We start from the raw sequence: 13,453 nt of genomic DNA, 5'->3' as shown, positions 1-13,453 counted from the left end.
AATAAGTGCTGTTTGTCGCTGGCCGTTTCACATTCTGGGCCATCGAGCCCGTGCTCAGCACGTCAAAAACATAATTTTTTTCAAAAAGATTGCGCAACACCGCAGTCAAGCGTTCGAATATATCATCCGAGTGAGATCTGCGAACGCACTAAAAAACTTTCCATTAATTCGCCAAAGTTCCAGGACCGTGCTGCGTACCTGGTTGTTCGTGTCGGTCATCAATCGGATGACGACGGGCAGCAGGTACTTCTGAATGATGTGCGGAACCGTCGGATGGCTGTCTTTACAGAAAATGGCGATGTGAGGCAGCTGCTCCATCAGCTCGGCTCGTACCGTTGGCTCTAAACAAGAAACAAAACAAAACCATCAAGCTACCTGGCACGCGAGCTCCGGTCATCCTCGCAGCAGCGGATTTCGGCTGGTCGGCGAACAAAGACGGTGGCCGCCGCATCGGCGCGGCGCTTTCGGATGCGCTTCTGTGGCCGTCTGGAACGCTCTTCCTTCCGATGTTATGAAGCCACTGGAGCTATGCACTTTTAAATCATCTAAATTGAAAACTCGTTTCTTTAGAACTGCTTTTCGCATTCAGTTTGTTGACCCTACCCCGCACCTCCGATTAGCAGCACGGTTGGCTACGTATGGTACGAAAGAAGTTCAACATGCGGTGCTGTGCTGCTGCGGAACACAATGGCCAGATGACACAAACAGCTCCGCTGAAGTCTAGCGGTAAAACGTGGGGTTTGTTCGACACGGCACTGTGTCCGCCACTCGTGTAAACTTTTGTGGAGCCGTTAACCCTACGATTTGGTTCCAACAGAAACCAGCATAATGCCTTTGGTACGTATGTACGTATTTTGAACTCTTTCACACTGTACTGTAGCCAACTGTGCTGATCGGTGGTGCAGGAGAAGGAATCAGAGGTGCTGGGGAAGGAAAGGTACAGGCTAACACGGCTGCGTATGTTTTCACTGTTGTTGGGCTACGCGGCTCTCCCATGTGTTTTTATGCCGTGCCACGCGTTGTTTGGCCATGTCCGGGAGCGAAACGTCGGACGTCGTGCCGAAAAGCACGCGGTTCGCGGCCACGAAAGCACGTCGCGGGACTAAGCGATGATCCCCTCTTTGACAGTGACACGGTGAAACAGGGGACAGGTAAAGCAGCTGGGTTCCACGAGCCCACGGATCGAAAGCGTGAACTCGCGTTTGCCGTATCCGCGGACAACCTTTCCTGATTTCGTTACATTTTTTTTTGTCTTTTTGTCGACTGGGTTTGGCCGCGAGGTTCCGCTCATTCTCTGGGCTGAAACTCGGATTCTTCGGGCCGGCTTCGTTTCGCAGGTACGGGCTGAAATCCGTACGTCAGAATTTTGGGCCGAGTGGAAATGAAAGAAAAAATAATAATGAAAATCGGGTCGTCAAAATAGTTTTGTTCAAACGTTTGCAATCGGCAGGAATGGAAAAATTAAATAACTTTACCATTAATGTTAATTGTTTTTTTACCCTTCTATGCAAAAAAAAACACAACTCTGATAATGTATTCAAGGACAGTGCATACATTATCATAGTTATGTTTTTTGTTTGCATTATGACTGCAGGTATTGTGGTCTATGCAAACATGACTCCTTGTAAAAAAGGTGTCAGTTTTGTTGCCAGATAGAAGGGTAAAAAACTAATTATCATATTTTTTACTGGCAAATGAGGTTCCAATGGTGTAGATGTTTACCATGAATGTTTAATTGTCGGCAGTGCGGTCGTGACATCGCACCGACATTTCTTTCAGGGAAAACTTGTCCAACTCGATAATAATGAAACCGCCACTTTTATCTTTTGACCGAGGAGAGCGGCTTTAACCGAGTCGAGTCAACTAGCACTCAAAAAGAATTCGAGCCGACTCTGGTGCAGCTTTGTCTCAAGTCAACGTGGCAATGAAATTTATGCGAGGTGGCCGGGGTGCCTCAGGGCCCAGGGCGCTGAGGCAGTACCAACCGGTTTCCTGGCTATATATCCATGTTTCAGCCACCTGCGGTCAAAAAGAATGCTCAAGCGTAGTGAGATGATGATAATGGTGGTGGTGGTGGTGGCGGTCTTGGTCCGATCACCGATGGGACTGTGTGAGAAAAAACCAACAACCGACCCGTGTCAAATTTAGTTTGCTACTTTGGCCAAATTCCAGCTACGAGAATTAAAAAATTTGCAGCTGTATTGACATACGACAAACACTTCTCCGCAGGGCAATCTACCAAGCGTGCTCCCCAGTGTGAATGAACAGGTATCGTAAAGTGTCTTCAGAAGCAGTTTTGCGTCTGAATTTCCCCGAGCCATTCTCCGACACAGGGTTGTGTGCTGTGAGCTGCTGCGAAGTTCAAAATGAAAACCTTCGTCACGTCGCGAGACGAGGCAAAACGCCGATCTCACGACAAGCGGGACAAAAATAGGGGGAGAAAATTTAGAAAAGTATTAAGTTTTCTATAAAAATGTAATGTCCCTTCCTGCGTAGGTTTTCACGGTCAGTTGTTCTGCGCAGCCCTCTCCAATCCATGGTTTCAGGTCGTGCCGCTGTGCTGTTCGACACGTAGTCCGACGTTTCGCCCTAAGTGCTGGGAGCTTATTCAGAAGCGAAACTGAGACTGTCAGCGATCGAACGGCGACTTGTCCCGTTTCGCAAAATATGAGCGAGTTAAAAAAAAGAATGTCATTACAGGAAAAGCTCTTATCTGGCATCCATGGGGAATGGAGTCTCCTGGTTAATCAAATATGCCGGCTATCTGCAATGCGAATTCTACTTATGGTTGAACCAGAATAACGAAACGAAGCCTACATTTTCATTACGACATAAGAAATAATAATATACTCGTTTGCCAAGTTGTAGAGCATTCTAAGTTGATTGTAGAGAGGCGGTGGGGCCGTTTAGAGTACAGTATACAGTACTGTATTCATGGACTAACGCTAGTGCCAACATCTCGGCAACATCCCCAAGCTTCCGTTAACAACAACAGATCTATGAGAAGTGCACGGAATTTTTCCGGACACGTGAAGGGAGAGATCTGTGATTGGCGTCTATGACATACACCGATTAACAGAGCGTTCCGGACGGTAAAGTGCTGGATAATAACAGAGCTTTTCCCCGATTGTTATTATTAAGCTCCCAGCAGCGGAAGCGAATTGTAGGGCATCACGCGGAGGTACAATCCGACAACGTGCGATGTATGTAGAACTTCTTTCGCGCCACCGTACGTAGCCAACTGTGTTAATTGGCGGTGCGGCGGGGGAGGGGAGGGGGGGGATAGGAGAACAAACTAACACGCAAAAATCAGTTCCAGACCGCACGACCACGGCACATGCGGGCGGGCGGGCTCCTCACCAGCATCTTCGGACAGCTTGACGATTACTCGCATGACTTTGAGCGACTCGTTTTCATCGTCCATCACGAAGCGGAACGTGTCCAGGAGGCTCCTGGTGATCATCTGTCTGTAAAACGCACACGCGCATTACGATGAGGACAGGGGTACGTCTCTCTCTTTTGCCGAAACGCCGGAGACACAGTCACGGTATTGGAGCGGACGGGAGCGATGGCTACGAACTCGGCGACCGCCCGGTTTTTTTGGAGACGTGCGAGGAATGCCAAAATTGCAAATAAGTTTCACGTTAATAATCGCTAAAAACCAAAATCCCGAATGATAGAACATCTTTGTTGAATATTACGCTTGTTTGGGCAGGAAAGCCTCACAATGACTCTTCCGGGAGGTTCCTGCCAATTGATTGCAGGCGATTTTTACGTACAATGCCAAAGGAGACGTTTGTGGGACGCGTTTTTCGAATGCTGCAAACTTTGGACCACGACGCCCGTCTAACAATGGCCAACTCACGCGGATGACGTCACACGATCATCAATGTCCACTGTGAAGCAGACGTCACGCAGTGTTTGTATTGTTGATGCACAGCGCACCCTAGCTTACAAATCTCAACCATTGTCTCGCGCAAACATATATCGCTTCCCTCAATTCCTTCTACGTTGCCTCTTGCCCTCTGCGTTCACAATCCCAGCGGTCTCTCTTTCTGTTCCCCCTCCTCCTTGTGCTCAATCACGATTGCTTTCTTTCTCGCTTCTGGTGCCACGGTGGCGAGATGTTAACGACCTCGCCTGGTTTCCAGGAGGTCGTGGTTTCGATCGTGGTCGTGTGGATTTTCCCTCCACATTTTAGAAACATGCGTTTACAGTATGTGGCTGCTATTATACATTTCCATGCGATAAGCAACTTCTGAAAAAGAGCTACATTGCTCAGTGGGCCTTACCTGGTAAACTAAAAACTAAAATAAAATGAAATAAAAATCACGACGTTTCGGAGGCAACACAAGCTTCCGTCTTGTGTTGCCTCCGAAACGTCGTGATTTTTATTTCATTTTATTTTACTTTTTAATGTTTTTTACCTACGTGACTTTACCGAAAAAACCTAAGAATATGAATCCTTGCAGTCACGAAAGCTTCAAATCTAAAACTAAAAACTGTCTACATCTTTTTTACACTGGAACGTCAAACTGTCCACAATTAATTCTTCCCTTAGAACTCTGATTTTTCCTCGCTTGCCAGACTCCTCTTCCCCCTCCCTTCCCCATCATTTGCTCCACCATCCCTCTTCCCAACTTCCCCACCTATGCATCACACTCGCTCATCATTAACCACTCGCCGTCCGTTTCATCATCGTTCATTTCACTCGTCATCATGTTCATCGTGTGCTACCATCCTTCTCATCAACCCATCTCTGCACACTCCTGCTGTACAAATAGCCCATTCTATGTGCAGCATCCATCATTAACGCCACCATACCTCTTCCCAACGTTCCCACCCATGCATCACTCACTCATCATTAACCACACACTGTGAGTTTCATCATCGTTTATTTCATGCATCATCATATTCATCCTTCTCATCAACCCATCTCACACTCCTGCTGTACAAATAGCCCATTCTATGTTCAGTATCCATCATTAACTCCACCATGCCTCTTCCCAACTTCCTAAACCCATGCATCACTCACGCTGTGAGTTTCATCATCGTTTATTTCATGCATCATCATATTCATCCTTTTCATCAACCCATCTCACACTCCTGCTGTACAAATAGCTAATTCCTTTGCTCAGCACCTTTGTCAAGGCGCTATATAAATTTAAGATAAGACCTGCAAGCTTAATAAGGATGGCTTGCCAGATTTGAACCGTGACTACAACCTCAACGCTCATTCGAGTAGGAAACCATTTGACCCTTGACCCAGAGCTGCAGAATGAGCTGCAACACTTTGGCACTTTGCGTATAAAGGATAATAATTCCGCGTGGCATTCAAGTTTAAAACGTGAAATAACTACACGGAGAAATGTCGCCACGCATCACGAGTCCGCACGGACCGAAAAGACCTGACACGTGCGCTTGTGGTGAAACAGTGGTCACATGACCCATAGAGACTGTTAAGAGGGGGGGGGGGGGGGGGTTTGCTAACGTGCCCCGCAAAACTAAAGCGAGTAGTTTTCATTTCTTTCGGAACAAAATGCTTTTTTGAAACCTTCTTTTGTCCTCAGTCACCGTCTGTGTGTGTGTGTTTTTACTGTAAGCTTTTTGCATGGCAAAGTACAACAGCAACGTTGCAGTAAGTTAATGCGTACCCCCCCCCCCCCCCATTGGTGAGTGTGAAGCATCGTATCGTACGTGACTCACAACTTCAAGGAAATATTGCTTTGTACTTCCTGAAAAGGGGATTTACTCACGGCGTTCAAAGGTCAAAGTTCAGCCCTCGAGTGGCCGTACTTCACGACACTGGCCAGTGTCCATTGATGAGGTTTGGCAGGGGCGCTCAATCAAGACCGACTCGTCAAATGCCAGTGATGGCCCACTATTTTAACCGTCGCGCCAGAGGTCGCAATCGGGTACCCAATACCCGTACCCTACCCGATACCTGGCTACCCGTACCCAGCCGGGTACGGGTACCCGTTTGCGACCCTGGTGCGGCCGGGTACGGGTAGCCGCACGTCACTCACCCCAACCAATGAGTGAGAAGGCCGTGAGTCACTGGTGAGTAACCGTTTGTCACTCATTTTCAAACGTCTTGTCTCTTCTCACAATTCAGGTTCCTAGAATCAACCCACCCGCACCTGCAACATGGCTTCATCCCAGAGGTTGCAATCGGGTACCCGATACCCGTACCCTACCCGATACCCGGCCGGGTACGGGTAGCCGGGTATCGGGTAGGGTACGGGTACCCATTTGCGACCCTGGTGCGGCCGGGTACGGGTACGGGTAAGGAATCAAAACCCGTTTGCGACCTCTGCCGTACCCTACCCGATACCCGGCTACCTGTACCCGGCCGGGTACGGGTACCTGTTTACGACCCTGGTGCGGCCGGGTACGGGTAAGGAATCAAAACCCGTTTGCGACCTCTGCGACGCGCTCAGAGATGGAATCGAACCGACGACCTCTGGATTAAAAGTCCGGTGCGCTCACCATTACACCAACGTGGCAGCTCCCCAGTGTCAAACCTGGAGCGCAAATCACTCAAAACACCCAAAGAGGCTTTCCTGCAGCACCGCTTACACATGCAACGCGCGCGGACACACATACGGCGTCGCTCACCTGTTAAATATGTTGTCGCTTGATGAGAATTTCTCCATCCTGGCCAGTGGCGTCAACATTTCATCCTGAGTTATGGTATCCAGCACCGACGTTATCGACTGGATATCGCTGTCCGGGCCAAAGTCGTCGAAACCTGAAGGATAAAAGGAGAGAGGGCGCACGCGGCCTCGCTCAGCGAAACTGTGACGGCGGAGCCAAGCGGGGCGCAGAGTCTGTTCAGACGATGCCGAGTCAACTTGCACCCTCACTTAGACGGCCAATAATAATTGAATACATTTGCTACTCACGTTGTTCCCATAGGGCAAAGCTATCACAAAAGCACTATGTTTCACATATGGGTGTAGTCTGCTAGTAGGGAGAGCGATGCTGTCACGTGGTTTTACTCAATTAAGTAATTTGCAAGCAAATGTTCTTGGTTCTTTCGGTAAAGTCACGTAGAAGGGAAATAATAAAATAATTTCTTTTTTATTTCCCTTCTACGTGACTTTACCGAAAGAACCAAGAATATGAATACCTGCAGTCACGAAAGCTTTAAATCAAAATTTGCAAGCAAATGTAAAAACTCTGGACCTTGAGAGCGGCACTATTTTTCGAATGACATTACGGACTCTATAAACGTCCTCCGACAAGCAGCCGGCACCGTGGTAACGAGCACTAAAGCTTTCGGTATTAACCACGAAGGTCGCTGGGGGTTCAAACCGTGAACTTGGCAATGGGCGACCGCTCAGCCACGTCCCCGCCCAACTGAAGGCGATCTCCATTTGGGCCGATTTCTCGCCGGTAACACGAGTTAAGAGACAACGCAAGTCACGGAAAAAAAAAGAGCCGTTTCCATACCCGAGTCAGCAAGTGAGATGAGTGGCAGTTTTCCACTAACGTTTCGGAGTAAGACCGTGCCATAAATACTTGTGAGTTTAAAGACCACGATCATTGTGTTACCGACAACAAAGTACCGTACTATGTCGATCGTAAGATGCTCTGGAAAGTAAGATGCACTAGAAATGTGGGCTTGCTGTCAATAAAAGTTACACTAATCCAATCACTTAACACACACACACACGCGTACCTGACAATACACACCCCAACATTTTTCTTTAAAATGCGGGGAGGGGGGGGGGATTTAAGTTATTATCCAGAGAACATGGTAAATATTGGCTAATTAATTGAACGTCTCCTCTAACCATATTTTGGATTAAAAGTTTGGTCAAATTTTTCCCGCTCAGCCCAAATTCTGTCCGTGGGTCCAGTCTCGAGTGGGACTCGAATCAACTTGCGTCGGCTCACACGAGGCTGGTTTCTCTCAGAGCCAGTGGTGGAAGGCCCCTTGAAATTATAATAAACAAGTGGCTAGGAGATGTTATCTGCCTCGTCTGGTATACAGGAGGTCGTGGTTTCGATCCAGACCCGGATGCATGTGGTCGCGTGGATTTTTCTTCGGGTCCTCCGGTTTTTCCCCCCACATTTGTATCCAACGTCACGCGTTTAGAGTATTTGGCTGCGATAAATTTCCACGTGACGAGCCACTTCGTTGAGCTTTCATTTGTGGCCAGGTCGCTTTATGAAGCAGAGCTATACAGCTCAGTGGGCCTTACCTGGTAAAATAAAAAATGCAATACATTTCAAAAATTGGGCAGGGCCTCTGAAAATCAAATTCCATTCGGTCCGAAATCTGACGTCAACAATTCAGGCCACCCCAAGAAGCGAAATAACCGAGGAGAATTTGGGCTGCCACCCAAATTGGCAGCTATAACGCGAGTCGTCTAAAATTATGGAAATGGAGTGTGTGGGGAGCGGCATTTCAAGTTCTGAGGTTCATGCAAATGTGGTATTGCAACTTCACATCCCGAAGCGTGGAACAAGAATAAATGCCAAACTCTCTGGCGAGAAAGTCGCGCTCAATGCGCCTCATCTCGTTGTATCTCAGAAGCTCGGTAGAGCTGATTCTGATCAGTACTTGGATAGGACACAGAATCCACAACAGTACAGCAATGGATTCTGGAATCCATCTGTCGCGCAGCGTGGCGTGACAACCCCCTTGTACGCGTGGTGGGAGTCGCGTCTCCGGCTTCGCTCCCACATGATGCCAACCTCTCGTGAAAATTAAATTGGCCAAACATCCCGAATGTAGTCGCAGCAACCCTCATGAAAGATAAGTCGAGACTCCCGGGGGGTAATGAGTAGAGGATCGCCGTCAGATGCACACGAGACGTGAAAGATTCTAATTAAAGGGAGGGCCCCTCTCAACCCTCGCACCACGAAGGGACACAGCATCTTAACACTGACAATGGAGCAAGGAGGCGGGGGGGAGGTTCGTTGGAGCGTGATGGGTGCAAGTGTGCAGGCTGAGCAGGATAGTTGGGTTGAGCCGAGCGAGAGGCGCGAGACAGTGAAGAGAGTGTGGAGAGACGGAGTGCAGGGAGAATTGGCGTGGGGAATTGAGTGAAAGAGGGTTGGGGAGAGTGCAAGATGACATTATTAAGTGGGCGTGTTAGGAGAGGCTTTGGGCAGAGAGGGGTGACTACGGGAGGAGGGATAGGAGAGTGCATAGCTGTCAACCCATACAGGGAAATTGAGTTTGCAGGTCCATCTAGCGTACAGCTGCTTCAATACGGGCTTTGTAGGATGAACGTTGAGATTTGTAGGGGGCACGGGGTGAACAATAAGGTCTGAATTGGTCTGTAATAACGTCGGTACTGATAAGGGGTTGACAGGTATGACTGGTGTGCCGAACTAGTAACCAATTTGCACGTTGTGTTCACATGAAAAACCTAATTGGATGTGTTGGGTGGTGGCGGGTTTAACGACACATTTATATTTTACGAGATCTACCCCCCACCCCCCCCCAAAAAAAAACACCTTTATTACGGATAGAAAGTTAGTGGAGAGTCTGGGAGAGTGAGTGGGGTGTGCCCGTAACGAGGAAACTTGCCGTTGAGTGGAGGGGAGAGTTAGGGGAGCACAATAGCATGAGGGGCGAATGAAGAGTGTGCAGGACGCGTTGGTGGAGTCAGGGGAGAGTGAGGGCAAAGAGGAAATGGATGTTGGGAGTGGAGAGGGGACTTGCATTGCGTGAGGGGAGAGTTGAGGTAGCGTGGGGAGAGTTAAGGGGAGTTGAGGGAGAGTTGAGGGAGAGTTAAGGAGGAGTTAAGGGAGCGAGGGGAGAGTCAAGGGAGCGAGGGGAGAGTTAAGGGAGAGTTAAGGGGAAGTTAAGGGAGCGAGGGGAGAGTTAAGGGAGAGTTAAGGGGGAGTTAAGGGAGAGTTAAGGGAGAGTTAAGGGGGAGTTAAGGGAGCGAGGGGAGAGTTGAGGGAGAGTTAAGGGAGAGTTAAGGTAGTGAGGGGAGAGTTAAGGGAGAGTTAAGGTAGTGAGGGGAGAGTTAAGGGAGAGTTAACGGAGCGAGGGGAGAGTTAAGGGAGAGTTAAGGGAGAGTTAAGGGAGCGTGGGGAGAGTTCAGGGAGAGTTAGGGAGAGTTAAGGGGGAGTTTAGGGAGCGAGGGGAGAGTTAAGGGAGAGTTAAGGGAGAGTTGAGGTAGCGTGGGAAGAGTTAAGGGAGAGTTGAGGAAGAGTTAAGGGAGCGTGGGGAGAGTTCAGGGAGAGTTAGGGAGAGTTAAGGGGGAGTTTAGGGAGCGAGGGGAGAGTTAAGGGAGAGTTAAGGGAGAGTTGAGGTAGCGTGGGAAGAGTTAAAGGAGAGTTGAGGAAGAGTTAAGGGAGAGTTAAGAGAGAGTTAAGGGAGAGTTAAGGGAGCATGAGGGGAGAGCAGCGCAACAGGAGCATGAGGGTGACAATGGAGACTTAGTGAGGGTGACGGTGAGAGGGGGGGAGGGGTAGTCGTGACAGTGAGTGGTCAGTGAGTGTCTAGTTAGGAAAGAGTTAGGGAGAGCGTCACGCGCGAACGAGGGAGCGGTGTGTGTGTGGAGTGTTGAGGGTCCATCTGACGCAACTGTGCACGAACACGAGACGGCGCGTGACGGCTGCGCTGAGTTGGCGTTGGAGTAAAGAATCGAGAGTTGACGAGGGCCCACGCAACAGGCGAATGAGGGGAGACGCGAACCGAGAGCCCCGGGGGGTGGTGGTGGTAGTAGTGGTAGTGGTGGTGCGGCGACAAGTCAACGCAAAGTTTACGGGGTGAGAGGGAGGGAGGAGGAGGGGGGGCAGAGCGAGCGAGGGATCGAGAGGGGAGTGCTCAGCCGGAAGAGTTCGGAGGACGAGAAGCCGCCGCTCGCCGCCTGCTGCCCCGAGGGGCCCCACGGGGCTTCAGCTTCTTGTCGTTGTTGCCGACGGCCTCGGCCGCTTCCGGAGTTTGGCGGTGGCGGGGAGATGAGGAGGAGGAGGCGGACGGGGAGATGTTGGGGTGGGGGGGGGAAGCTGTTGGCGGAAAGAGGCCGAATCCCCGACGGGAGGTAAAACTCACAGTCGGCCGGGTCCCCCTCGGAGTCGTCCGTGAGAAGGCTGATATCTGCGGGCGCACACAGCACACAGCACACAAGGGACCCGGGGCGTGGAGGGGAGGCAGAGGGGAGCTGGTGAGGCTCGCTCTGAGCCGACTACAGCGCCGCGAAACGCGCGGAGCCGCCGAACGCACGAGTCCTCACCCGCCATCTTGACCCGCCTGCACCGCCTCGGAGGCGGCGCGTGATTGGCTGAGCAGGCGGCCCCGCCCCTTTCCGGTCCCCGGCCCCGCCTACCGTTCCTCGGCCACGCCCCCTCAGCCACAGTCTGCTATGTACGTCATTTCCGGGAAGACACCGCTCCCAGTCTCTCTCGTGATATCTTTATTGGTATCGGCTGGTTGTATAAACTTTATTAAAACTTTATTAGTTTACTTTGTTAATAACTTTATTAGTTGGCAGCGTATGTTTTAAGCTGGGTTAGAGGAGGAGGGCGCCTTGACAAAGGAATTTGCATATCAACAGAGGCATTTAGCATATTTATGGGAAATGCAGATATGGGATTAGTCACTACTTGTGGAATGTGTAGGTGATGGGGGGGGGGGTATCAAAGTCATATTATGTTTCGATTTAAAGCTTTCGTGACTGCAGGGATTCATCTTCTTGGTTCTTTCGGTAAAATCACATAGAATGGAAATAATAAAATAAAATAAATAAAACATAATAAAATCATTATTTGATTACGTTTTATTTTTATTATTATTTTATTATGTTTTATTTTATTTTATTATTTCCATTCTATGCTCTTGCACGAGAATCAGGGTTCTCTGAGCCTGTGAACATTTTTTTAATGTGCAATCAAACCCTACTTATACGTACTTTTTGGTTATTTCGGTAAAGTCACGTAGGTATAAAATAAAATAAATCACGACGTTTCGGGCGCAACACAAGCGTCCGTCATCGGGTGGGAAAGCTCTTGTGTTGCGCCCGAAACGTCGTGATTTATTTTATTTTATACCTACGTGACTTTACCGAAAAGAACCAAAGGGTATGGATTCCTGCAGTCACGAAAGCTTCAAGTCCTATTTATACGCCTCCGATGATTCAAAATGTAGTTAATTTAGTAAATGATTCTTGAAATGTATTTATAATAGTATGTTTATGCTGAGTGTCTGACGCTGCTGTGTCCTGTACAGCGCGTTGAGATTCCGGGAAAAGCGCTGTATACATTTAATTGTTATTTCGTAGCCAACCGTGCTTGCTAATTGGAGGTGCAGGGGGAAGGACAATACACTAAAAACAAAAAGCAGTTCTAAAAAAAATTTGTTTTTCAATCTGCATCATTGAAAAGTGCATAGCTCCAGTGGCTTCATTACATCGGAGGGAAGAGCGGTCCAGACGGCCGTAGAAGCGCATCTCAAAGCACCGCGCGATGATAAGCTTTCGTGACTGCAGGGATTAATCTTCTTGGTTCTTTCGGTAAAGTCACGTAGAATGGAAATAATAAAATAATAAAATAAAACATAATAAAGTAATATTTTATAATGTTTTATTATTTTAAATGGAAATAATAAAATCATAAAATAACACATTATAAAATATTGTTTTATTATGTTTTATTTTATTATTTAAAAAAAAATATTATGTTTTATTTTATTATTTAAAGTAATAAAATAAAACATTATAAAATATTATTTTATAATGTTTTATTTTTTTATTTTATTATTTCCATTCTACGTGACTTTACCGAAAGAACCAAGAACAAGGTGACCGCCGTCTTTGTTTGATGGTCAGCGAAAAGCCGTCGCTGCTGCTGCTGATAGCTGAGAGGAAGACCGGAGTCACGCGATGGTTTTAGGGGGCCGTCCATAAATGACGTCACACGATTTTGAACGATTTTTGACCCCCCCCCCTCGTCACACGGCGTCACAAAAAGTCAGACCCCCCCCCCCTCAAATAAGGACGTCACAAAGCTCTGCCTCCCCTCCATAAAACATTTCCATTTGAAAATAAAACATGCTTCAAATTCGCTTTAGACTATTGTCATTGTAGTTGCGTATTTAATGTGGCGCTGCACTCTGATGTTGTAGGAGTGTTGTTATATCAATTATTGTTGTTAGAACAATTCTATATATTTTTTAAAGTTGCGCAATTTTGATGTGACGTCACATTCTCAAACAGCACCCTTGTCACACACCGGTCACACAAATCTGACCCCCCACCCAGGTGCGTGACGTCATTTATGGAACGGCCCCTTATGCTCCTTAGACAAGATCAGCGAGGTATTTGTGGTGCATTTGTGGTCAAGCGCTTTGTCATTTATTCATCACCCCCCTCTAGCCACGACGTGTCCTGCGAAAAAAAAAAAACGCATTTTCCCTTTTCTATCGAGTCGACCAGAAATGATGTTTGGTTTGCACGCGCGCGTGTTCCTCTTCCGGTGTTTAAAC

General features: G+C 48.2%; 1 protein-coding gene across 1 annotated transcript in view; it reads right to left on the bottom strand.

The window, feature by feature from the left end:
- The window catches only part of PPP4R1 (protein phosphatase 4 regulatory subunit 1), a 32,812-nt gene extending 21,537 nt beyond the window's left edge, over positions 1–11,275 (bottom strand). The window contains exons 1-5 of the mRNA XM_078617618.1: positions 11,208–11,275; positions 11,027–11,071; positions 6,619–6,751; positions 3,361–3,467; positions 199–341 (exon numbers count right to left, since the gene is read on the bottom strand). Of these exons, the coding sequence (XP_078473744.1) occupies positions 199–341; positions 3,361–3,467; positions 6,619–6,751; positions 11,027–11,071; positions 11,208–11,214 (435 nt within the window). The 5' untranslated portion in view covers positions 11,215–11,275. The remainder of the gene's footprint in view (positions 1–198; positions 342–3,360; positions 3,468–6,618; positions 6,752–11,026; positions 11,072–11,207) is intronic.
- Between the last annotated feature and the right edge of the window lie 2,178 nt (positions 11,276–13,453).

Source organism: Lampetra planeri, chromosome 54 (genome assembly GCF_965212315.1).
Source record: "Lampetra planeri chromosome 54, kcLamPlan1.2.h2, whole genome shotgun sequence".
In the NCBI taxonomy this organism is placed as follows: Eukaryota; Metazoa; Chordata; class Hyperoartia; order Petromyzontiformes; family Petromyzontidae; genus Lampetra; species Lampetra planeri.
This window is presented reverse-complemented; position numbering and strand designations above follow the sequence as displayed.